General features: G+C 49.0%; 6 protein-coding genes across 6 annotated transcripts; 1 reads left to right on the plus strand and 5 right to left on the minus strand.

The window, feature by feature from the left end:
- Window positions 1-14: 14 nt before the first annotated feature.
- On the minus strand, window positions 15-1,310 carry ANOM_011209 (YagE family protein; the record flags this gene model as incomplete). The annotated part of the gene is made up of 1 exon (XM_015556465.1): window positions 15-1,310. A coding segment is annotated over one exon (1,296 nt), but the record flags the coding sequence as incomplete, so codon positions are not given.
- Window positions 1,311-2,079: 769 nt separating this feature from the next.
- Window positions 2,080-3,217, minus strand: ANOM_011210 (uncharacterized protein; the record flags this gene model as incomplete). Its single annotated transcript, XM_015556466.1, has 2 exons — window positions 2,080-2,578; window positions 2,637-3,217. The coding sequence occupies 2 exons, from the start codon at window positions 3,215-3,217 to the stop codon at window positions 2,080-2,082; spliced, it is 1,080 nt and encodes a 359-aa protein (XP_015402331.1).
- Window positions 3,218-3,643: 426 nt separating this feature from the next.
- Window positions 3,644-4,470, minus strand: ANOM_011211 (CTD kinase subunit gamma; the record flags this gene model as incomplete). Its single annotated transcript, XM_015556467.1, has 2 exons — window positions 3,644-4,192; window positions 4,265-4,470. Coding segments are annotated over 2 exons (729 nt in total), but the record flags the coding sequence as incomplete, so codon positions are not given.
- A 591-nt stretch (window positions 4,471-5,061) lies between these two features.
- ANOM_011212 (chloride channel protein) lies at window positions 5,062-8,009 on the minus strand (the record flags this gene model as incomplete). The annotated part of the gene is made up of 7 exons (XM_015556468.1): window positions 5,062-6,534; window positions 6,592-6,683; window positions 6,731-6,845; window positions 6,899-7,051; window positions 7,103-7,206; window positions 7,266-7,804; window positions 7,861-8,009. 7 exons carry the CDS (start codon window positions 8,007-8,009, stop codon window positions 5,062-5,064), a joined length of 2,625 nt encoding a protein of 874 aa, XP_015402333.1.
- Window positions 8,010-8,308: 299 nt separating this feature from the next.
- Window positions 8,309-23,047, plus strand: ANOM_011213 (AAA family ATPase midasin; the record flags this gene model as incomplete). The annotated part of the gene is made up of 1 exon (XM_015556469.1): window positions 8,309-23,047. The coding sequence occupies one exon, from the start codon at window positions 8,309-8,311 to the stop codon at window positions 23,045-23,047; it is 14,739 nt and encodes a 4,912-aa protein (XP_015402334.1).
- Window positions 23,048-23,285: 238 nt separating this feature from the next.
- On the minus strand, window positions 23,286-24,508 carry ANOM_011214 (PRCC domain-containing protein; the record flags this gene model as incomplete). The annotated part of the gene is made up of 2 exons (XM_015556470.1): window positions 23,286-24,086; window positions 24,170-24,508. The coding sequence occupies 2 exons, from the start codon at window positions 24,506-24,508 to the stop codon at window positions 23,286-23,288; spliced, it is 1,140 nt and encodes a 379-aa protein (XP_015402330.1).
- Window positions 24,509-25,352: the final 844 nt, after the last annotated feature.

Raw genomic sequence — 25,352 nt, forward strand, 5'->3', positions numbered from 1 at the left:
GGACTGTCTAAAACCGAGCCCTGGAGATGGATATTGATTCGTAGAATGAATAATTCTCCGACTTGCATGTTAATTTGGCGCCGTGTGAGATTGACACTGCCTGTCTGTGCAATTTGGGCAGGCAGTGGTGCAGTATTCGAGATAGTTTCCGAGACAAGATCCTCGAAGAGAGAGGTCTTCACCGATTGAGCGAGGGCATGCGAGATGGCCAGTTTGATCATGTGGTTTCGCGGTTCGCGCAGGGAGATGAAGTCGTTGTATATGCGAGCTTGGTACTCACGCGCATAGTAGAAATTGAAGTTTTCGACCTGTGTATCTTCAGGACTCAAGATGGAGGTTGCGAATTTAGAGATATCGGACAGGAACCGGGACTCTTGTGCGGGCGTCATGCCCCATATGACGACTGTGCCATAGTCGAAGAGGAATACCTCCGGGGTGTGAATTGTGGTGTCGAAGTCTGGGGTTTCAGATTGAGTTTCCGCCACGGCACTCTCGGATTGGTGAGCTTCTGAGTCGCGAAGGTCGATGAGGTCTTCCCTCCGAGATTTAGTATTATCCTCGATTTCAACCACGCTGTCGGAGAACCTGCGCTCAGTGGCTGGTCTCTGGAAGTTTTCCATCGTGCCCACATTGTTCATGCCAACATTATTTTCTGATGTACTTCTTTGCTTTTCTTCATACAGGTAGTCGAAAGGCGAGTAAACACACTCATCGTAGAGTTTCGGGTTGGCTCCACGGGTTTTGGACCTGGATTTGAGAAATCTGGTCGCTCCATCTAGTCGATAGGAATTGGCCGTACAGTATGCTGTCACGCGGGGTAGTCGTTCTCTGTCTGCCTTGCCCAGTCTTGCAGCATGGCTTCGAGCAGTGGGTTCTTTAATCCGTGCGATTTGCGAGTAGACGTCCGAGGGGAATTCGCCTTCAACAGCCTCCTCGGTTATCGGATCAGGGAGAAGTTTCAATTTCTGGGCTTTCTTTGTCGTTCTTTGTGGGCCGACTTTGGGTGCCACAGGCATTGAGGGCGCTGCACTGTAGGGCGCTCCATGGCTATTCCGGCGACGGAGCTTGCTGTTCAATGCGGATAATCCAGTCGGTCGTTGCGGGGCATCCTGGGAACTCGGGAATGACGAAGGGCCGGAATATAGTGTTCGAACTGGAGCGTTTGTAGAAGTGGCATCGTGGTATGTGCTGACCGTGGTGAGAGGGTTGAAGGTGACTGTCCGCCGGTTCGCTCGCGGTGACGTATTAGATGGTGCGGGTTGCTGTTGGTGTTGGGGGAGTAGGGGGGTTGTTTCCGCGGTGGAAGTCATGTTGGATATAGTAGGTGAAGATAATCATAAAAAGCCTGCCATTGATGGGCAGGTGGATGTTAAAGAATGAGCAAAGAATAGCCCCGGAAGATCTTTCCGTCGAAATGGAGGTGAAGAATGGATTAACCAAAGCTTCCAGTTTCGCACGTGCGCCCACCAGAGGCTAACCTGCTATAGAACAAGCCTGCACTTCGACTTTGCCCACGGTCTAGGCTATTTTATATATGGTTGGTACTGATATCTTTGTATACATCTCCTTTCTCTTTCCTTTTTTCTTTTCTGTGTTACTTTTCCTTTCAGGTGGGATATAAGCAATCTGGACTAAGTCTCAGAGCATCTACTTCAAGAAAACAATAACAAGAATGCTAATAGAATCCACTTTTTGCAAGCGCCTTGTACCCAATACTCAGACGCCTAGACAACACTTAATAACTATCTACCGTAGAACATTATATGTCTATACAGGAAATTCGGGACTTTTTGAAGTCAAATCCAGCTGCATGATCAAAGTTTGCTTGCTGTGTATCCTTCACTCTGTAACCTACTCCTGGGAGCAAGACCGGCTTGGACCTTGCACATTGCGGAGGATGCGAAACCAATCCCTCGACATTGGTGTGGCGATATACAGAGAGAAGCGAAAGGCATTAGTTGCCATTCCTGAGATGATTCTCGAGAGTGATCGGAGGGACAATTGGTTCAATTCGCTCTTGATCTTGGATTAAAAACTGCTAGCCACCGCCGAGCCGCTCGATGGCAAAGACAAGGCCGTTTACTTGCGTACAAATCCGGAGGAACCGCCGGCTGTCCGTCTCAGACCATTCACATGCCCAGTACTGCGACTCCGGTCGAGCCAAGTCTGTTTACTATTCCGACCGGATTTCGAGGCCTTCGGGGGCAGAGCCGATTTGGCTCTCTTTTGTGGAATATCACCCAATACCCGAATCGTCACGTCGCCCATCTTCACATCCCTGGGGCGCTTCTCGGACTTTTCCAGGAATTTCAACTTGGTTGGCTTCTTGTGAGCAATGTTTATTCCTTCTGCGGGTGGAGTGGGTGGTCGTGTAACAGGAGCCGCATTCAAAATATCGTCTGGAAGAAGCGCTGGCAGAGCCGATCGCCGTGCATCTTGTGTATTAGAGCCCTGGAGTGTCTCTGTGCTTTCGGATGGCAGATCATCAACTGGCTTGTCTTTCTTTTTCGAAACTTTCGCTTGTGATTTACGCAGCTCATCCAACTGCCTTCTCTTCTCGCGCTTTAATTCTTCTTCTCTGTGGGACAGTTAGTAGGGCGAGCTATATCGGGGAAATAGCAAAGGCTATTACTGACAATTGTTTGGCCTTTTCCATTTTCTTAGCCTGCGCTCTAACCTTAGATAACTGCGCCGAGTTATCAACCGCTTCAGGAGCCTCATCATCATCACTGCTGTCATCGCCGCTGTCCTCCTTTGCCTGTTGCGTCTCTGCTGTTTCCTCTATCTGCATATCCAACGGTACCTCAGGTTCTTCGCTGTCAAATCTGAAGTGCTTCTTCGGAGCAGGTGCCGATTTTCCCTCTTCCTGCTTGGAATCCGTTTCCTGGGCATCGTCTGAAGGCTCTTCGGGAGTCCCGCTCTCACTTTCTGCGGCTTCAAGACTGGCTCGCTTTCTCCGTTTATTGCGCTGGGTTTCCGTCTTCCCAGAACCGGCTGGCCCGGATTTGCGCTTTCCGTTCACCTCCTGTTGTCCATTGATCTCAGGTTCCTCTTCTGCAACAACATCGGAAATCTTCCGCCGCCTAGTTGTGACCATCTTTGATTTGCTGGCGATTGTGTTGTCGGATGAGGTATTAGAAGATTTCTTCGATTGCGATTTGTCGGTATCCTGTCGAGTAAATAGACCCTTTGCCGCAGTGACAATATGGGAAAACATAGAGGATCCAGAATGGTCCGATTCAAAAAATTAGCTACCATGCATATATGGAGAAATGTTATTGCGTCCAAACTCGGCGCTTTTTTTTCAGGAAATTCATTTTCATGATCTCCACGGGACCACTTTTCTCCGAAGGCGGAAAGGTGTTAATGTGGGGCTATTAAAGTGGTAGCCATAAATTAGTACGTACTATTTGAGTAAGTAGTGAATAGCTCCAGCTGCCAGGTTCAAGACTGGTATACAGGAGAAATGTCAAATGGAACATGGTATCTCATATGCAATTCACGTAAATGGTATCATCCATACCCATGACCCAAGTAGTAAAGGAACGTAACGCCGAACCGAACACCTGCAGTATATACTTTTCAAAACCGCCAAAGCTTCGTGAGAGTCAAGACCAGGAGAGAACAGCTAATGCTAGCATCTTCACTTAGCATTAACCATCTGTCTGCGCTCCATAAACTCCTCATTTGCAGCCAGAAAATCGTCTTCGCCAATATCGCTGGTCTCATCCCAAAACTTCCCGTGCTCATCACCATCGTCGCCGCTGACTGTCCACATACTCTCTCGTAAACGCTTGTTTCGCTCCCGGTCTTCTTCGATTCTCTGTTCGATCTGTCTCTTGTCTACACGGACACTTCCCCTAGAGCCTCGTGGGGTGCCAGCCTTTGCTTCTACCCCCTCATCAGCCTCCAGATCAAGATGTGCTGGATGTGTCTCACGGTCTTTCAGACCGGCATTGATCTCCGCCACTGTTTCCGCTGAAAGGATTTCCTTGGCTTGTAATCCGTTGAGAACCCGACGCACATGCTTCACATTCGCTGCCCCCGAGCCATCCGGTGGTGCAACGGCATCCACTACACGTAAAATATCCCTCTGGATCATGCGGACGTATGGTGCATGATCTTCCTTCGTGGCCATTTCACAGAATTGTTCGATGAAATACATGATATTAGCTCGGTTGTTCATATTATTCTATAAAAAAAAAAAAAACACCATGGAGGTTAGTAAGTGAAGCCTTATAGCTGGCGGAATCAGCATGCGTACCCTTTCAAGCTGTTCCAGTATACATGAGTGAAGATCCTCGTCCATATCGCGGTATTTGAGCGCATAATGGGCAGCTTTCTGGGAGGATGTAATGGATGCATTTAGGTGTTGTAGCTGCGCGGTGAAGCGCATGCGAACTTCAAACGGATCGGCCATCATGGTTGCGGATTCACAGCTCAGCTAGGGGTCTGGAGAAGATATAGCACGCGATTTGAACTGAGGGTTTTGTACTTGTTCAGAGCTGTCGCAAAGAAGTCGGGGAATTATCATGGGTGGGGGGCACCGATTGGTCGGTGAAGGGCGGTCAGATTGATTTTGCTGGCAGAATGTGTGGGGTTGGCAGCTACTACTGAGCACTGAATGTATATTTGCTGGTAGCTATTAGTGTTACTAGTAGCCTGGACCATCTGATTCGGAAGCAACTGGTTCATCTAACTAGCTAAGTTTAGGTATAGAGGTGAGAACCCAACGTCCTCTCTTAGAAGGGAAAAAAGATGTATAGTATTCACATAGTACAGAGGACATGGATGCTATATATATACTAACAGGAAGGTGCGCTGACTGTTAGTCAAGCGACTGAAAACTAGGAAAGAAGGAGAAAAGCCAACACAACGCCATTGAGTATCTACCAAGGAAACCAGCCCTATCCCTTACCAAGTTCTATTAGATTTCAAAACCAAGTAAACGTGATTCGCGTCATGTATCTAAATATAGGCACTGTCGGATGTGCCGATCGTAGGGCGCGCTATATCGGCTTCAAGGATGTTCCGGTATAGCACTATTTTCTGTGCAAGAAATCAGAGCGACTGGCGCCTTTCTAAAGAGCTGGCCAGACTGGTCACGTCATCGTTCTCCAGGAGTCCAACCTCTTCTGCCGTATTCGCTGGGCGGACTACACTCTCTCTAGAGAATCCGCCTTTCCGGAACTCTGGTCCGTTGATGACCGACCAAACATCCTTTTTAGTGAGCAGGCCTTGGAGAACTCCTTTGTCCGAAAGTAAGATGTACCGCAGTCCAAGCCTTTGGAACATCTGAAGCACTAGCGAGAATGTCGTACTGCTGTTCAGGGTGATAGGGGTCTGGTCCATCCATGGACGAAGATCAAGCGTCTCCACCGGATCTGCAAAAGGTTGATGAGTAAAAAAGACCTGGGTTTCACCAGACAATTCTCGGTCTGTAGGCGACTTCGAATACTTCAAAGCAAACGAAAGTTCGTTCCGAGAGATATACCCTAGAAGGGTAGGGGTTGACGTATCGGTTACGACGGGATATCCACGGTATGAAGTGGTCAGGAGGAGGTGCCGAAGGCTGTCAATTGTATGACCCACGGCGGTAATGACTGTTAAATCATCCACACTTGTCATGACTTTATGAGCAGGCACATCGGGCGGAGTAGTATCATCACGTTGGTCGAGGAAAGGATACTCATTCAACTCAATCCACGACTCGTAAATGCCACGTTTCCCGAATATATCGCCGCACCATTTCGATAGCATGACTGCAATCATGATTGGGATAACGTAGGTGAGAGCCCCAGTGAGTTCAAACATGATGACCACTATCGACACAGTCATCCTAGTGGCTCCACCAAGAGCTGAAGCTGCACCAACGATTGCATATAGCCCGGGGGTGACGCAGGGGATATCTGGCTCGCAATTTCTGAAGAGGAAGACGCTGGGATAAGCTTCTTGCCACATCTTGAAAGTCGTACCTAGAGCACGCCCATATAAAGCACCAATAGCAACGGAAGGCAGAATAATACCAGCGGGTAGATCCAAACCAAAGGTCATCGATGCAAGGAAAAAACCAAGGATCGCAGCCATAAGCAAAAGAGCTATCGTAGTAACGGACGCAGCGCCAGTCTTGCAGAGACCGAAAGTATCTTCACCCCCATTTCCACATTCGGCAAAGAGAGAATGAACAAGCTCAGTGTTTTGAGATCTCATAAACAAGTTCGGATAATTGATCAACGCACTTAAAAGAGCTACCAACACCACCTCTGCAATTGGTCGTGACCAACTACGTGATCGTCGCCATTGAGCAATTTTCATATTCAAGCGGATAAGAAACGCTCCATATAGGCCGCCTAATATGCCAAGGGTAACAAACGGAATCATCTCAAAGCGATGCCATCCGCGTGTATACGTGACTTCGTAAAGGACAATATTACCCGTGCGGAAAGGGTTTAAGGCTTGCAACGTCACTGCAGCAACCATGGCACAGACAAAGCTTTGCCACATTGTCTTGTCGGGAAAGTAATAGGATAATTGCTGATCAATATTAGCAAGGGGTCGCCTATGAGGGATGGTGTCTCTAAAAGGTCATACCTCCAAACTAAACAAGACACCCCCGATTGGGGCACCGAACGCAACAGAGATACCTGCAGCGGCGGCCGCGGACAGAACTTCGCGTTTTCTCGCTGCATAATTAGCTTATGTGATTGGCATGGCTATAAAGAGCGTGTACCTTCGTTATGGTTCAAACTTTCGAAAGGCTTCATTATCACGCTGGCACAACAGCAGGCGACATGAACAAGAGGACCTTCTTTACCCAGCCACAAACCAGATGCGACAGATAGACACTTTGTAATTGTCAGCTTAAATATGCATAGCGTGTATTTTGAGGGAAGCCTACTAATCCCAAAGATTTTATCGCAAGCGTCCAAGGTCCCATAAAATGCCTTATCACGAAGCCGCCGAGAATTGTCTTGATCTCAGGGATACCGCTGTGTCTCGCATAAAGTGCATAGGTCCTAACCAAGACTGTAGCGCATATAGCAAAGAGTACCTGTGAGTCTTTGTTAGTATATATAATTCAAAACGGACAAGACCTATGTACAGAGTAAAGGACGTAGAATAAGTATTCAACCGTGAAGACGCCGCCGGAAGAGGTAACGCCTAGTGCTTTCCCCCAGGGTGTCCAGTCAAGACAATTAGAGATATCTAATTGATGGTTTAGTATAGATAAATCACAGTACAACCACGGTGCGAAAATAGCTTACCATCGTGACCCCAGCAACAGAAGCTTTTATTTAGGTAGAACTTGCCTCCCCCAGCCCCATTCTTGCAATACCCAGTTTTCAAATCTCCTAACCAGTCGCTTGCGATATCAATAAAAGCTGCAATGATCCCGACCAAGATTCCGGTAGCAATCAATACTATCCAGACATTACTGGCGTCGAGAAACTTGAATACATATCCTACAGCCCCTTGGCCATGGGAATATAGATGCCTCTTCCGCTGGCGCTCCTTTGTGTACTCAAATATCCAGTCGATTGCGGTGAGGTCATCATAGCCTACTCGTCGCCCTGGACCTTCCACATACCAATCAAGGAGACCGCCATCCTTTTGCGCAGTGACATTCCCATTGCTACTCATCGGTCGATCCCATGCAGATGATGCGCTTCCATGGAGCTGTCCATTTCGCGTGTTCGAAGACGTGAACGCTGCGTCTCCAGCAACGGATTCCGTAGTATTATTGGAGAATAGATTCGATAAGCTAAAACCGGATCGCTGCTTTTGTTTGCGCTTAAAGGATATACTGTACACGTCTTCCATTAGAATCACATGGATAGCCCAAATAAATTGGAACCTTACGGCTCATGTAAACCTCCGGCGAGTGAATCATTCAATTCGTGAGGATCCGGTGAAGATAGGTTGCTGTCACGGCGCTGTGTCGGGGAATGTTGTGGGCTGCGCAGCTCTGAGGAAAACGAAGAGGCCCCAGCTTCGCCTCCCGAATGCATAGTGGGCACAGAAATCTATGTACAAGTGTTAATATCCACTTTGCAGGAAGCCATATCCTTTGTTGACGATCCCGCAGTTCTATACCGGTCTCGACTTACGACAACTGGTCCGAATCTCGGAGATGTGGCTTAAGCTCCGCTTCGTGACTTAACCTAAGGCGGTGAGCCTACTAAGTGTGGGGCTGCGCCACATATAGCGGCAGAAAACGGCTTGGAAAAAAAAGTTACTGCTATCGGCATCGATAATTTCCTTCTCTCTCTAACTCATTATAAGAGTTCCTCTGCAGGTAGGGTTGAGCATGGAGACCAGACCTGCCTATGAGAGGGCTCTTGAAGAGTCCCAGCTCTTTGAGCATCTTCCGAATGAGGTAGCGGAACTCATTCGCACATCTTCGGGGACTCAGTACCTCAATGCGCTTGCGGTTGGTGCATTGCGATCAAAATGTACAGAAGGCTTTTTCTGCCTATATGAGCCGATCTTTGTGGATCTGGCAGCAAGATGGCTTGCTTCAGACTTTCATAATAACCAAGTCGACATTATCTCCGCTTTTTCACGAATCCTACCGTTTGCGCCATTTCTTGCTTCTTTCGCAAGCCAATATGCTAGTTCTCGGGCTGGACCTCTATCCGTTTTGGCTGCATCTGACGAGGCAACTCTTCTGCAATTAGATGATACCACTATTCGCACACTATTATTATCGGTCTTTAGACTTCTCTCATATGACTTAGAGACTTTCTCGAGTACCATCTCGCCGTCACGCCTTCAATCCCTCTTCCAACATCCAGACCCCTCCATACGGTATCTTGCGATTCGATGTTTTGCCTTGTATATGCACGCAGCGGATGCTGCCACTGAGAAAATGGTTCAGAAGTATATTGGTGCCGATGTTATTGAAGGTGAATGGGAAGGGATCGTGATCGACTATCGCTGCCTTGGTTTGTGGGAAGAGCGTCGGTGGGGTACTCTGGAGAAACAGACACGAATTGCACGGTCAGGTCGGTCGGTCGAGGACATTCTATCACAAGTTGAGAAGCTCCGGGAGTATTTCACGCCCCGGACTGCTGAAGTCTGCGGTGTTCTTATTCCTCGACTAAATGAGATGCCAACCCCAGCATCTTCAATTGTGAAAGCGCCCACCGCTGTGAGGAATCTTCGTAGGATCGCGACGGCATTGACTGCCTCGAATCCCTTGCTATTAGTTGGTTTACCGAATTCTGGCAAGACTTCTTTGGTCAATGACGTTGCCGCAACCATGGGCCAGTCTGAATCTATGGTTACCTTACATCTAAATGAGCAGACGGATGCTAAGAGTCTTCTTGGGATGTACTCAACGTCCCCTGCCACTGGCTCATTTTCATGGCAACCAGGCGTATTAACTAAAGCAGCCAGGGAAGGCCGATGGATTCTAATCGAGGATTTAGACCGTGCACCTTCTGAAGTTATCGGTCTTATCTTGCCTATAATCGAGAAAGGAGAATTGACTATAGCGAGTAGAAAAGAACGGATAAAGTGCGCTGAGGGGTTCAAGATCATTGCGACCATGAAGTCATCATATAATATCGCAGGCGAAGAAGTCGCTCCAAGCACAACGATCCTGGGAAGCAGATTGTGGCAGAGGGTTCACATCGAACCCCTCTCAATTGACGAAATCCAAGAAGTCATTACGCAAAAATTCCCACTTCTTGAGTCTCGGGTTCCGACTATCATGGATGTTTACCAAAGGCTTTGCTCTTCTTTTCACGGAAGCCTCGCGATCAAGAGCTCTCAAGGCCGGACTCCAGGTCTTCGTGATCTTATCAAACTCTGTAGCCGGATGCATAGGCGACTGCAGCGTCTAGGAGCTAAGACTGGCTATGAAGCTATGCCGGAAGGTGCTGAGGATGAAATATTCTTGGATGTTGTGGACATATTCCTCAGTTACATCCCAGAAAAATCATTGGCAGAGTCACTTGCCCTAGTTGCCGCGGAGGCGCTTCAGATATCACCACAGCGAGCACAGTTCTGCCTTAGTGAACGAATTCCCGCGTATTCCGATCAGGGTAATAACATAGTGCTCGGTAGAGAAGTCTGCCGAAAGATCAAGGTACCCAGCGGTTCAGTTTCCAGGTCATCAACGCGTTTTGCTTCAACCAGAGCTGCGTTGAAGCTTATGGAACAGGCTGCAGCTGCCATACAAATGGCGGAGCCTATGCTCCTTGTCGGAGAGACAGGTATTGGAAAGACAACGGTGATTCAGCAGCTTGCTACCCTAATGCGGCAGAAGCTCACAGTTGTGAACTTGTCGCAGCAGAGTGAAAGTAGTGATTTGCTAGGTGGTTTCAAGCCTGTTAATATCCGTACAATGGCTGTTCCCATGCTTGACGAATTCAATGCTGTGTTTGAGTTGACTTTCTCAGCAAAGAAGAACCAGAAATTCTTGTCGTCCGTTGCAAAAAGCGTCGCTTCAGGAAACTGGGCACGGTTGGTACATCTTTGGCACGAAGCTGTTCGGTTAGCCGATGGTGTCTTCAAATCTAGTAACGGGCCCTCCCAAGAGGGTGAGGAGCAACCCACGAAGAAAAGGAAGTTGGACTCGCCCAAGTACCAGCATTTGCGGCAGAGATGGGAAAGGTTCGCAGGACAATTGAATGACTTCGAGGCTCAGGTGGCTCAGGGCGATGCCAAGTTTGCCTTCGCTTTTGTGCAGGGAAAGATTGTGAGGGCGTTACGAAATGGCGAATGGGTCCTCCTCGATGAGATTAATTTGGCCTCACCGGACACTCTTGAGAACATTGCTAGCCTTCTACACCACGGCACTGAAGGCTCACCATCTGTCCTGCTTTCCGAGGCTGGCGATGTGGAAAGGGTATTTGGACATCCGGACTTTCGCATATTTGGCGCTATGAACCCTGCTACAGACGCAGGAAAGAAGGATCTTCCTCCTGGTCTTCGCTCCCGGTTTACTGAACTCTATGTACACTCCCCAGACAGTGACCGGGATGATCTTCTTGCTCTGATCCAGAAGTATCTTGGTGATTTGACTTTAGGTGACATGAGAATCGCACCAGATCTTGCGCAACTCTATCTGGAAACGAAGAAGCTCAGCAACGAAAACAAGCTTACAGATGGGGCTGGACAACGCCCACACTTTAGTATAAGAACTCTTGTTCGTGCCCTTATCTATGTCATTGATCACGCGCATGTCTATGGCCTACGCCGAGCAGTTTTCGAAGGATTCTCCATGAGCTTCCTGACTGTTTTAAGCCAAGAGTCGGAGAGACTGCTGCTGCCACTTCTTGAGACACACCTTTTTAGCAGTGCAAAGAACGCCAGAGCACTTCTCGGCCAGACGCCTAAGCCTCCAACCGATGGCTTCGACTATGTCCAGTTCAAGCATTATTGGATGCGACGTGGGCACTTGGTTCCAGAGGAACAACCACATTACATTATAACACCTTTCATAGAGAAAAACCTCAAGAACCTGGTCAGAGCAAGTTCAACGCGTCGGTTCCCTATATTGCTGCAGGGCCCAACTTCTGCTGGAAAAACAAGCATGATTGAGTACCTGGCGAAGGTTTCCGGAAACAAGTTCGTTCGTATCAACAATCACGAACACACAGACCTTCAAGAATACCTAGGCTCGTATGTGTCTAGCGATGACGGCACCCTTCGCTATCAAGAGGGCGTTCTCGTGGAGGCACTCAGAAACGGGTATTGGATTGTACTCGATGAACTCAACTTGGCACCGTCGGACGTCCTGGAGGCATTGAATCGACTTCTAGACGATAACCGCGAACTTTTCATACCAGAGACCCAGGAAGTTGTTCACCCACATCCAAATTTCATGCTGTTTGCGACCCAAAATCCAGCTGGTCTTTATGGCGGTCGTAAAGTTCTGTCCCGGGCTTTCCGGAATCGTTTTCTTGAGTTGCACTTTGATGATATTCCAGAGAGTGAGTTGGAATTCATCCTCAAGGAACGCTCCCAAATTGCACCTTCATTCTGTGCTAGAATAGTGTCTGTCTACCGGAAGCTGTCTCTACTGCGTCAAGCCAACAGACTCTTTGAGCAGAAAAACAGTTTTGCTACTCTACGTGATCTCTTTAGATGGGCTCTCCGACGAGCAGATGATCGCGAGCAGTTAGCGATAAACGGTTTTATGTTGCTTGCAGAGCGAGTTCGGAACCCACAGGAAAGGGCAGCTGTGAAGGGTGTGATTGAAGAGGTCATGCGAGTTCGTATAGATGAAGATGTGGTGTATAGTGCTTCCGAATTGGAGAAGCGTGCGCCTCATCTTCCCACCGGAGTCGTTTGGACCAAAGCAATGAGGAGGTTGTTCATCTTGGTGTCCGTTGCACTTGAGAACAATGAACCAGTTCTACTGGTAGGAGAAACCGGTTGTGGAAAGACACAGCTCTGTCAAGCAGTCGCAGAAGCCTATAAAAGACAGTTGCTCATTGTAAACGCCCATGTGAATCTTGAAACAGGCGATCTCATTGGTGCTCAACGGCCTGTAAGGAACAGGGGGGCTATTGAACATCAGCTATCGAGTGATCTTCAAGCAGTTCTTAAAGAAAGTGAACCTTTGCGACCACTGGAAGAAATGAGGCAGGTATTTAGTTCACTTACTGCGGACCAATTACAATCCTGCGATTCAGAACTTGTCCAGAGGATCCAAACGAACATTGCTCGTTTGAATGCTCTCTTTGAATGGTCAGATGGAAGCCTGATTACCGCCATGAAGACTGGGCAATACTTCCTCCTGGACGAAATCTCCCTTGCCGATGACTCAGTGTTGGAAAGACTTAACAGTGTTTTAGAGCCTCATAGGTCAATTTTGCTTGCAGAAAAGGGACCCATCAACTCTATGGTAGTTGCTGACGCTGGGTTCCAATTTCTGTCTACAATGAATCCTGGTGGTGATTATGGAAAACGCGAACTTTCAGCTGCTCTTCGTAATCGAATGACTGAAATATGGGCCCCTCAACTCTCTGAAGATGAGGATATTCTTCCTATCCTCCAGAGAAAGCTTGAACTGGACTCAGACCACATTACCAAAGCAATGCTAGAGTTTGCCAAGTGGTTCAAGTGTACCTTCCAAAATTCCTCCACTACATCGCTTTCTCTTCGTGATCTTCTCGCCTGGGTTGATTTTGTCAACAAGTGCCGAACTGCGGATCCTCTATTCGCAGTAGTACAGGGTGCTGCTATGGTGTTTATAGACACATTGGGTGCGAATCCAGCAGCGATGCTTGCGACAGCGCTGCATGATCTCGAGGGAAATCGTCGACTCTGTCTTGATAAGCTCCGTGAACTCTTTGATGTCGATGCTTCAACTATCTATCTGCAGAAGTCGACCATTGAGATTGAAAACGGCTCTCTACGCGTAGGACCATTTGCCCTTGAAATGAACGGCAGCACAGAACCAGACCCTCAATTCATCTTGGATGCACCCACCACGATAGCTAACTCAGTAAGAATTGCTCGTGGCTTACAACTTTCGAAACCTATCCTGCTTGAAGGAAGCCCCGGTGTCGGCAAAACTACACTGGTGACTGCCCTTGCCAAGGCACTGGGAAAGCCTCTGACACGTATCAACCTTTCGGAACAGACAGACCTCACAGACCTCTTTGGTTCCGATGTCCCTGTGGAAGGAGGTGATGTCGGTCAATTTACTTGGCGAGACGCTCCGTTCTTGCAAGCAATGCAACGCGGTGACTGGGTTCTCCTGGATGAGATGAACTTGGCATCCCAATCCGTTCTTGAGGGGTTGAATGCCTGTTTGGATCATCGTCAAACGGTTTATGTTGCTGAATTAGATCAATCTTTCAAGAGACATCCGGACTTCGTTCTTTTCGCTGCACAAAACCCGCATCACCAAGGTGGTGGCAGAAAGGGCCTTCCTGCCTCATTCGTTAACAGATTTACAGTCGTTTATGCTGACAGCTTTACCGACACTGATCTGAAAAGGATATGCGCAAAGCTCTTCCCTGGAAGTCCATCTTGGCAGACAGACAAGCTAGTTGATTTCGTGTCGTTGCTGAACAAAGCTATTGTCAATGAACGCCGATTAGGGGCTGTAGGCGGTCCGTGGGAAATCAACTTGCGAGACATTCAAAGATGGCTTCAGTTGGCAGACCGTGGGACCCTACAGGTATCGGCTAATAGCTTCCTTGACGTGATAATATCACAGAGATTCCGCTCCCAGGATGACCGAGATTTGGTCACTCGCTTGTATCAGCAAGTTTTCAGCGAGGTCCCGGCGCCCAGCAAGAGCTATTACCATAACCTTACGCCAGAATACATGCAGGTTGGGCTTGGTATCATGCAGAGAGATCTATACCTCCAACGAACCCAAGAATCACAGATGATAGTACTCCCAAGAGACCTCAGTGTCCTCGAGTCCCTTATGCTGTGCATAGAGCAGTCGTGGCCCAGTATTTTGGTGGGACCGTCTGGATGTGGAAAGACCACCCTGATCAGAAAGCTCGCAGCTGTGAATGGCGCAAGCTTAGTTGAATTAGCTCTCAGTGCTGATACCGATACAATGGATCTGATTGGTGGCTTTGAACAAATTGACTATCGAAGGGAGATTTCGTCTCTCGTTCACGATGTCTCTCTGTTCCTTCAACAACATATTCTTTCCATAAATTCAGCAGGAACAGCTCTGAACGAGACCCCAATCGTATTGGAGATATTCGAGAAACTGCAAAGTCCGGATGCCTCTCTGGAAAGCATTTGTACATTCCTCACGATGCTAAGCCAAACGTATTCCCAGACTGCTTTTGATGATATGCTTCTCCGAGCCCAGGCTCTGCTCGAAACAACAAAGCAGTCGGATAAAATGAAAGTTGGCTTCGAGTGGACGGAAGGAGTCCTGACTCAAGCTGTGCAGCACGGCTACTGGGTTATCCTGGATAATGCAAATCTGTGCAACCCATCTGTTCTTGATAGACTGAACTCTCTCACTGAACCAAATGGAGCTCTTATACTGAATGAACAGCGCACTGAAGATGGATCAGCCCGTATCATCACACCGCATCCGAACTTCCGGCTTTTCCTTACGATGGATTCTCGCCATGGGGAATTGTCCCGCGCAATGCGGAATCGTTGTGTTGAAATATGCTTTTTGCCACAGGAAGACGAGACTGCAGTCACTACGTCTGTGCCTGCCTACACCTGCGAATCCTTCTTATACCGTCTTCGGCCTCTTTGGAATCTCGAGCCTTCGGCGAGTCCTGATGATATCTCAAGGCTCCTCTGTGAAGTTTGCTTAGACCATCTTTCAATCAGGGACCTTGCCTACTTGCAGCAGTCACTAAAGTACTTCTTACCTTATCACGGTAAATCAGTGGGTGATGTTCTTTCCTCGGCAATCCATCGATATGTATCGGTTATTCATGGAAACTCGCACTGGAAACCCATCGAATCTACCAAGAAGGCCATTGAGTTGAGCCGCGCTTCCTTCGCTATTCAAGGCCCTTCACAGCCTCTTCATCCTCTTGTAAACGAGCCGCTGGTCTCACTATTGGCAAACGAAGTGCCCTACACTTCGCTAGTGGCCCTGGCACATCTACAGGAGTCTAAACTTGACCTACAACTTCTAAAACAAGGTTTATTGCAAGCGGATGAATCCGGGAAGCTTCTCAAACCCAGCCAGATGAGTCGCTTAGAACGTTCTTTAGCATCGACACGGATACCTTCATTGATGAAGGATGCAACACAGCCGATTGGTTCTTTCCTATCTGACTGTGGCCAGGCAATGTACGATATGATTCAGAATCTCGGGCAGGATACTCTTCAGAACCCTCACATAGCAAACGCTCTTCGAACTGTCCTCAACTTCTGTATGGACATTTTTAGACTGACTGCGGCGAAGGACATCGACGAGGGCGAGTTTCAGGTCTATCTTCAGATTGGTAGAGAGCTGTGCGCTGCGTTATCGAGCTCTTTCGAACCTCTACAGCAATTAGCCGTCGCTCTGTCCCAAGCGCTGAGTCGATTCCAGGAGAGCTGGGCTTTGAAGACTGGGCTCAGTATGCAAAGACTCTGGGAGTCGTGGAGACCTGCAACCCCTGCAACTGGAGGCCAACTGAAGTCTATCCTAGACCTGGAAAGTGTGGCTTCTGAATTCACAAATATCGCGACCAAGACTCATCTTGATCTATCTCAATTAAGCCAAGTGCGCAACTCTCTGGTCAACGCTCAACAATCCATTGTCCTGCATGGTGCCGATGAAGGGCAACTAGTACAGAATCTCAGACAGACAGTTAGTGAGCTGGCAAGCGTTGTACAACGCTCTGATATAACTGCAGCCCCATACTTCTCCAACGAATTCGAAGCATTGTGCCAGTACCATGACATTTTCACGCTCATGCATAACAGCAAAGCAGGTGACAATGTGATAAAGTCCATCTTACCGTTACTGGCTGGCCGTGACGCACGACCATTGAATGTGTCAGCCTTCCAGACACAGGTTCCTGAGGTCCTCCACAGACTTGCTTTATACTCCGGGTCTGAACGCTCATCAACATTCGGTTCAGCCATTAGTGGCACTTTGTCTCTCTCACTATTAGAGAAGTTGACAAATGTCGGTGTCACAATCCTGGGTCAGATGGACTCTCTGGAGGTGGAAAAGCAAACTCTTTCCAAGGCCTTGGCTCTATCTTCTTGGGAGATTGCTATGGATCAGCATCTTGTGCTGAGGCAGGTATCGTCGAAGCTAGCTATGGAGCTAGTCATTTCCCATAAGGAATTCTTCGAGCCTCAATCTCTGGAGAAACTGGTCACTATTCTCCGCACTGTTGAAGAGCAAGGCTACTGCGCCGAATCTGGGTTGCTGAATATCCGCTTAGAAAAGAGTCTCCCAAGCGATCATTACTTCAAGAGTTTCGCAGAACAAGAACTTCCAAACCTCATTGCGTTGTTGGCAACTAACTCAGTACAAAAGAACGACAAGTCAATTCAGCACACTGGAGCAGCTGTAGTTCAATTGGCTGCCATTCTCCTGCGGCTTTACGTCCCAGACAAGCCATTTGATCCATCGCTGGGATTAGTTGTCCAAAGGCAAAGGCATAGCCAACGTTCTTCGGAACTTACTGATAAGGCTACCGCCATCGCTTCATTCGAACGGGTGTTTTCTGGCCAACCCTCGAACATTCGGCATGACCTCATTCAGGGTGAATTGCGTGACCTTGGTTCTGCTCCTCCTCCTTCATCGGTTACCCGACCTCAGGTTTCTGAGCTAAGCATCCTGCACGGCGAATTTACCAGCGTGATAAAATCGGTTCTTGAAAGGCTCCCTAAAGACATGCTTGGCGCAACAAGCGAGATCTCTTCAGAGTCTCAGAGTCTGGTTAATTTACTCCGTGATAATATCCACCAATTGAGTCGACGTCTCAGCACCCACTATAGATCATATGATGACATAGTCGTTTCCGCTGTGCGCTTCCTTCAAATCCTGGACCTGGGACTTTTCCTAGTATCCGGAAGATCACAGCAGTCAAGCGATGTGCAGGTGGTGGATGCAATCAGTGGAAGCACCCCATTCCTTGGAGGCATTCATCACCCACTCTCGGATCTGTACCATCAGAATTCGAATATAGACTCAAGACATGCAATTGACATGTGGTTCCACGAGCTATCATCTTTGAGAGTGGCCGAGAATGCAGATCCGGGAATTCTTCACACTCAAGTTGGGCGCAATGCTCTTCGCCGCCTGTTCGAACAGTTCCATGGGTTATGGAAAGCGAAACTACGGGAAGATCAGGAGGAAGAGGCAAAGAAAGCGAGCCTTTACCAATACAGAGGATCCTGGGAAGACAGCGAGGAGGTTGATGAGAATGAGCTGCGTGAGCTCTTCCCTACTTATGAAGAGGATCCCGTTGATGATGGTAAAAGGCCAACTCGTCTTGATCCCAAGAATATCTCGATCCGACTTGCCTCGCTTCACGCAGACCTCTTCCAATCAGAAGATCCTGGGCGAGTCCTGACAGCTTACGTGAAGCAGTCTGCTCAGCTGTTGGCCTCGCTGTGGTCCGAGGGTGATTCTTCAGTAACACAGGTGCATCCCAGGGATCATCTCTCTGGTGTTCTTTTGTTGCTTGAGGATGCTGTCAACAAGGAAAATAATTCCAAGAACACGTACAACTTCTATGTGGACGCAAATCCTGATGAAGGCAGAAAGCTTGTATCTCTAACAGTGGCAACAGAATCACGTTTCTTACAGATCCAGAGCGCCTGGCCGGAACATGCAGTGCTTGCAGATGTCATCCTTTGCTGCAAGGAGATACTCCAATTCAAGCATGCTGAGCCTGTCGCAAAATTCCTTACCAAGCTTGAAAAGCTTCATGGTCTTGTCCATGAGTGGCAGCTTGTTGCAAGCAGAGAGTACTCAGCTGCTGGTGTCTATGACGAGATCACGAACTTGATCATTAACTGGCGACGTCTTGAATTGTCGACCTGGGCAAGGCTTCTGGATCTCGAGAAAGAGAAATGTGTCCAGGATGTCAGCCAATGGTGGTTTGTGGCTTACGAAGCCATTATCGGAGCTCCTGTCCAACTGGCGGAATCTGGTCAAACAGACCTGAGTGAGCACACTCAAGAAGTGATTGCCACGCTGGAGAACTTCTTCCGCTCAACCACCTTGGGTCAGTACAGCGAACGTCTGCTGCTCGTCAAGAACTTCCGGTCTCTGCTGTCGCTTTACATTCAGGATTTCCCTTGCCTGAAGCAATTGGTGTCCGCACTAGACAACTTTATGCAGCATTACACACAGTTCGGACCACCGGTGCACAAGCTACTCAAGGAGCGGAGGTCGACACTCGAAAAAGACATCAAGGAACAAATCCAGCTGGCCAGTTGGAAGGACACAAATATTGTAGCGCTCCGAGAAAGTGCGAAAAGATCGCATCATAAACTGTTCAAACTCGTCCGGAAATACCGAGAAATCTTGGCTCAGCCTGTCCAGCATATCTTGGAACAAGATATGCCAGATGACAATGAGGAGCCTGGCTCCACTGACCAAGCATTGGTTCTACCTTCAGCAAGTTTCCCAGAAGCGCTCGCCTTGTGCCAGAAGGAGAACAAAATCTGGCAAAACAGACCGCCTCGGTTCAGGGATCCTGATGGCACCGTCAGCAACATGGCTCACATGTATGTGTCTCTCTCGACAGAGTTTGATGTTTCGGAAGATCTCGATAGCTTCATGAAGTACTTCTTAGAAAGCATTAAGGAGTTCCGATCACAAACTCCGAAGACCTTGACTGAGGAAAACAAGGATGATGTCCAACATCTCAAGGTTCAAAAGCGCCGCTTCTATGCTGATACTTTGCGGCGGCTGCTAGAGATGGGTGTCAAGCGTAATGCTAGCACTAGCTTGATTGAAGCACAGGCATCTGTTGCACAAGTTCTTGCCAGCAGTCCGGCTCTTGAGGTTGGCTCTGTAACAACCACTGTCGTCAGAAGCTCCAATCTCTATTTCCACAGACTTCTGGACATCCTTCCTCGTGTTCGCCAAGCGGCGCATAATTACTCGGAAGACCTCAGCAATGTTGAAGTTTCAAGAAGCTCAGGATCCGTTGAGCATCTTTTGCATTTGGTTAGGAAACAACGAGCAGCCATAGCTCCAGCAATGTCTGGTGTGGAATCGCTCCAGTCAACACTCGTCAAGATTTCAAACCTTTGGACATCTAACCCTACCTCGGTCCTCAAGTCACGTCCCCAATTTTCGAATGAGGTTCGGGATACAACCAGAGCTGTAGCCTGGTTGACCCCTATTCTTGGCCTCTCCATGACAGTCGTGGAACTACACGCCAAGTTCTCCGGCATCAACTCGTCGAACATTGTGGATGGCCTTCGCTCCTGGAAAGAAGTCTTCAGCAAGCTGCACAAGTCACTGGGTAGTCTGCCAGAGTTACCCCATGGCGTAACTTCACAGCTACATGTAGAGATTCTGAAGGAAGCATCTTCCTCCTTTGATAAGCTAAACATTGACCTTACGGGCTGGGCCAAGAGCCGACCTGATCTGTCATTCGTCCTGATGCAGCTAACTCCCTGGGCCCACGTTAGTGTTGAGCAAGCTGAGGGGTTGCAGTCTAAGAATACTCTCGCTATCGAGGAGTTTGATGGCAGCCTGCTCACAGCAATTGACAAGATCCTCATCAGTCTCCAGAAGCTGAAGGAGGTACCATCACTGATCGTATCCCCGGGCTCATTGTCACGGAGCGACGAGTTCTTCACCAGGGCTTTGAAGGCGGTTCATTTGTCCGATATCACAAGCTCCCTGGAGTCTGTTTTGGATCAGCTACAGGGCCTCAAGACACGTTCAAACTCTGGTCTTGCTCCTGCTGTCGCATTGGTTGCAAGCTTGTTGCCTATCATGAACAAGTATCGCAACATTTGTAAGGACCTCGTCGATCGCTACCTGACCGTGCATCGTGAGACATGCAAAATGTCCTACTTGCTGGCCAAGTCATTTACTCAGATCGCATCTGAGGGATTCTGTACTCCCGCAGAAGCGTCGACGGAAGAAAGCAAATCTGGGAAGCTGGAGAGTGGAACGGGTCTCGGCGAAGGACAAGGAGCTGAAGATATCAGTAACGATATTGGTGATGATGAAGACTTGTCGGAGCTTGCTCAACAGGAACAGACTGAAGAGCCTAACGAGGATATGGACGAGTCAGGAGACGCAGTAAACATGGATCAAGAAGAATTACAGGGAGAGACAGGCGAACACAAGAAAGAGGATGATGAAGAGGACGCCAGTGGCGACGAAGAGGATGACAATATTGATGAGGAAGTAGGCAGTGTTGACGATCTTGAGGAAACTGCAGTCGATGAAAAGATGTGGGATGGCGCCCACGATGAAGAGCAGAAGGAGACCGAGAACAAAGAAGGCAAGGGACAGTCTGAGTCTGATGAACAAACCGCTGCACAAGAGAGCAAGGAGAAGGAAGGAGAAAAGGGAGAAGGCAAGAACGAAGAAGATCAGGAGGAAGAGGAAGAGGAAGAAGAAGAATCCCCAGACGATGAAGGCGAGGCTGTTGGACGCGAGGAGATGGATGTCACGGATCCTCATGCCAAGGAACAAGATGCTCTCGACCTTCCAGAAGAGATGCAGCTTGACGGCGATGAAATGGATAAAGACGAGGGCAACGAGAGTGACGATGGCCTTGACGATGGTCTCGACGACGATCTTCCTCCTGCTGAAGATGAGCAGCCTTTTGATGGGAAAGAGGAAGAGAATGTTGAGAACCCTGATTTGGATCAACCAGCAGAGGAGCCAGAGGCCGTGCAGGGTGATGAAGAAGCGGCAGCTGAAGATGAAGAAATGAAAGAGGCCGAAGCCGAAGAGACAAATGAGCCCGGGGAAGAAGAACCGGAAGAGGCTCAACAGGATGATTTCTTAACTCAACGTGATGAAAATGAAGAGGCTGGCGAAGAAGTGGCACCAAGCGAGGCTGTTAATGGTGGACTCGGTGCGGATCAAGATCAAAATATGGATCAAGGCACATCTGGCAATGCAGAGCAGGAGAGTGGTTCAGCTGATCAGTCTGATGATAAACAAAAGACTGGTGCTGCCAACGAAGGAGAGGACAATGAGCGGCATAGAGACGCAGGTGGTGGAGATGATGCCAACCGCAGCGATCCGCAGTTGCAAGCCTTCAAGAAAATGGGCGACATCCTCGAACAGTGGCATCGCCGGCAAAAGGAGATCATGGAGGCCGCTAAACAGGAAGAGGACGAGTCAGATCAGCCGTTGCCTCAGGATACCGACATGGCTGATGCCGATTTCGAGCATCTTGCAGACCAAGATGATGTTGCTGATACCCAAGCGCTTGGCCAGGCTAATGACGAGCAAACACAGGCTCTTGATCAAAACAAGGGTGTCGAGTCGGATGCCAAGCATGGTGACAATGAACCTTTGCCAGACGCTTCTGACGAGCCCCAGGACACCCTCGAGAACAAGATGCAGGATGAGATGCAGCTGGATGCCGCTAGCGAGTCTAAGGACCAAACTGCCGGTGCATTGATACCTGGCAGCTCGCACACCCAGGAGCGCACAGTCGACGCCGTTGGCCAGCAGGAAGCCATCGAGGAACTCGATGAGGTAGATGCACAATTGGCGGCAATCCATCTGTCTTCTTCGCTCCCTCCGCTTACACCTCGCGATGAGGCTCAACGGCTCTGGTCGCATTACGAATCCGTCACCAACGATCTCTCACTCTCGCTAACAGAACAATTGCGTCTGATCTTAGCGCCGACCATGGCAACCAAGCTGCGTGGCGATTTCCGGACAGGAAAGCGACTGAATATTAAGCGCATCATTCCATATATTGCCTCGCAGTACAAGCGAGACAAGATTTGGATGCGACGGTCAATTCCCTCGAAGCGCAACTACCAGATCATGCTTTCTGTCGACGACAGTAAGTCTATGTTAGAGAGTGGAAGTGGTCAATTGGCATTCGAAACGCTTGCACTCGTCGCCAAGAGTCTTAGTATGCTTGAAGCAGGAGATCTTTGTGTCCTCGGATTCGGAAACGAGGATCACGTTAGAGTTGCACATGAATTCGGCAAGCCGTTCTCTTCGGAGGCTGGCACACAGGTTTTCCAGCACTTCAGCTACCAACAGACAGGCACAAACGTCCGGAAATTGATCGCCGATTCGATCGCTCTGTTCCGCGAAGCTCGCTGGAAGCAATCACCTGGCTCGGGCAATGCTGACCTTTGGCAACTGGAGCTCATTATCTCCGACGGTATTTGTGAAGACCATGAGACTATCCAGCGTCTTGTGCGGCAGGCTCAGGAAGAACGTATCATGATTGTGTTCATCATTGTCGATGCTGTCAAGGGCAGCTCCATCTTGGATCTCACACAGGCAAGCTTTGAGCCTGATACGGAGAGTGGCACTGGGGAGATGAAGTTGAAGATGAAGAGATATCTGGAAGGTTTCCCGTTCCCTTACTATTTGGTTGTGCGTGACGTTCGGGAGTTACCCGCTGTTTTGGCTACGGCGTTGAAGCAATGGTTTGCGGAGGTTGTTGATGTTTCTTCCTAAAAGTTGCATATTGATGTTTTGGTTTTGGTTATAGAAAAGAGCGTTCCTTTTGTTACATGTATATATTCCTCTTGTATGTGAATACTGGATATAAATTAAAATCTCATTTACTTTGAAAGCACCTCTGAACAAAACCGGGTAGTAACCATAAACCCAAACTCCTATTCTTCCATGCGAATTGATTCGTACATATACAACGTTGGTATCCGAGTTGAGAGACAAAGAGGAAATGCATATTTTACCAGCCATACTTCGACCCAGCCTCCTTCTTGTTCCTTCGTCCAGATGCAAAGCTCTCCTCTAAAGCTTCCCGCTGTGAGCTTGCCGCATTGACCAGTTGTTGCAGCGTGTGCTTTCCGGGAGCAATGGCACGAACCGGGTTGTGCTGAACCGCCATATCAGTCTGATGTGCCATCTCCTGGTTGGCAATGTACTCCTTGTCGGTGTTGAAATGAAGAATCCGCGATTTCGAGGCGTCCGCATTGCGACCAAAGAGGTGCCGTCGTTGAGACCGCGACAGATTCAGATCATCCGCGATATTATCCAACGTCTGCGTCGTGGCCGGCTCCGACGACACAGCCGGAGCCTGAGGCTCGCGCTCTACCTCCGGACCGGCCTCCGGCGCATCCTTGTCCGCAGTATACACCAACGGCTCATACGTGGCGCTCTGCGCCTGAGGACCCGGGGCGACACTCGCAGCGGACTCACTCGATCCCAGCGAGAAAAGACTCACTTTCGGTTTCGGCGCAGGCGGCTGCACAGGAGCAGAGGCAGAAGCAGCAGCAGCAGCAGACTTAGCCTGTTCCGAGACCGGCTCCTGGGCAGCAGTCTCGACCGGTTTCGACGAAACAACTTTCTTCTTCTTCTGCGTGCCCCGCCCAACAGACAACGGCTTAAACATCATCGGATTCCCCTTCAGCTTCACCTCCTCGGGCTTCTTCATCTGCAGCCCACCGTCGCCAGTATCCTCCCTCAAACTCCCAGCCTTGGGAATCGTCCCATCATCATCATCATCCTTCCCCCCGCTGCCAGTAGCCGCCTGTTCCATAGCCCACTCATTCCGACTCTCCTCATCCAACCCGCGATCAAACCCCGGCGCAGCCCCGTCTTCAAACTAAACACCTTCCGCCCCGCAGCAGCACCCTTCTTCTCCGCCCCAGCAGCAGGTGCAGCCCTCTTCGGCGCAGGCAAAAACGAATTAAACCCCGCGAACGCGCCCCCACCGCCTATCTTTGCTTTCTTCCGCGCGGGCCCATCCTCGTTGTTATCATTGGCATCTTCGGGTTTGAGGTCCAGCGCGACCCGGATCTTGCGCGGGTTGCTGCTGTCGACGAGTTTGGGTTTTGGGGCGGCGGTGCTCGGTTTTGTGGTGGTGGTGGTGGTGGTCTGTGGTGTGGGATTTGTGGTGGTTTCGGGTTCGGAGTCTGAGGCTTCGGAGTCGGAGTAGGATACTAGCGCCATTCTTTTTTGGATTTTCTGGGTTTGTTGGATTGGGGTGAGGTTGGAGGTTGATGCGAGTAAAAGTAAAGTAAAGTAATTGATGATGGCGATAGTGAAGGCGGAAGGTTCGATTACTGTATTGACGGTACTGCACGGGCCATTGTATTTAAGGTAGGAAGAACCCTAATCTATGGCTTGTTGACTGCGAGGCTTGGACTTTGGGATGGGGGTTTTTGTCTTCGAGAATTGAGGTCTAGAGTTGATTATGGTTTGGTCTCGTCTAGAAGAGATTATCAGACTTGCTTTGACGAGTGTGTTCACTGTCTAGTACTTCGTTAGTGGGTGTTTTGTAGAGCGTGGATACTTTGGTACTTGAGCTTGTATGCTATCTCCATGGCGTATCGTCAAAGTGCATGGAGTATGGAGTACTCTAAGCAAAGTTTCACTTAACACAATACTGACAAACGAGGCAAATAAAGAAATACGAAAAATGAAGGAGAATAGCAACGGATATCACCACTCCAACCTCCAACCGGTTATACACCTCCCCAACCCGAGCCTAGCCACACAGTACCTATCCATCCATCCATGAAACGCCCAAACCAGCCTAGCCAATCTCAGTCCCGGCAAAATCCCTACTTATACTGTGTACTTAATTACCGAAACCGAGAAAAAACACAAGAACGAGACAAACAAACCCAACCAAGAATGACATCATCCCAGCCCACCCAATCTCAAGACCCAAGATGATCAGATAAGATAAGAAAAACCACCCGCTTACTCATTCCTCTTCTTTTCCATGTCACATTTTCATGTTTATCACATACTCCCTCCATTTTAATTCATTTCCCTCCCTTAATCCATC

The sequence above is a fragment of the Aspergillus nomiae genome (assembly GCF_001204775.2).
Source record: "Aspergillus nomiae NRRL 13137 chromosome Unknown contig00451, whole genome shotgun sequence".
Lineage (NCBI taxonomy): Eukaryota > Fungi > Ascomycota > Eurotiomycetes > Eurotiales > Aspergillaceae > Aspergillus > Aspergillus nomiae.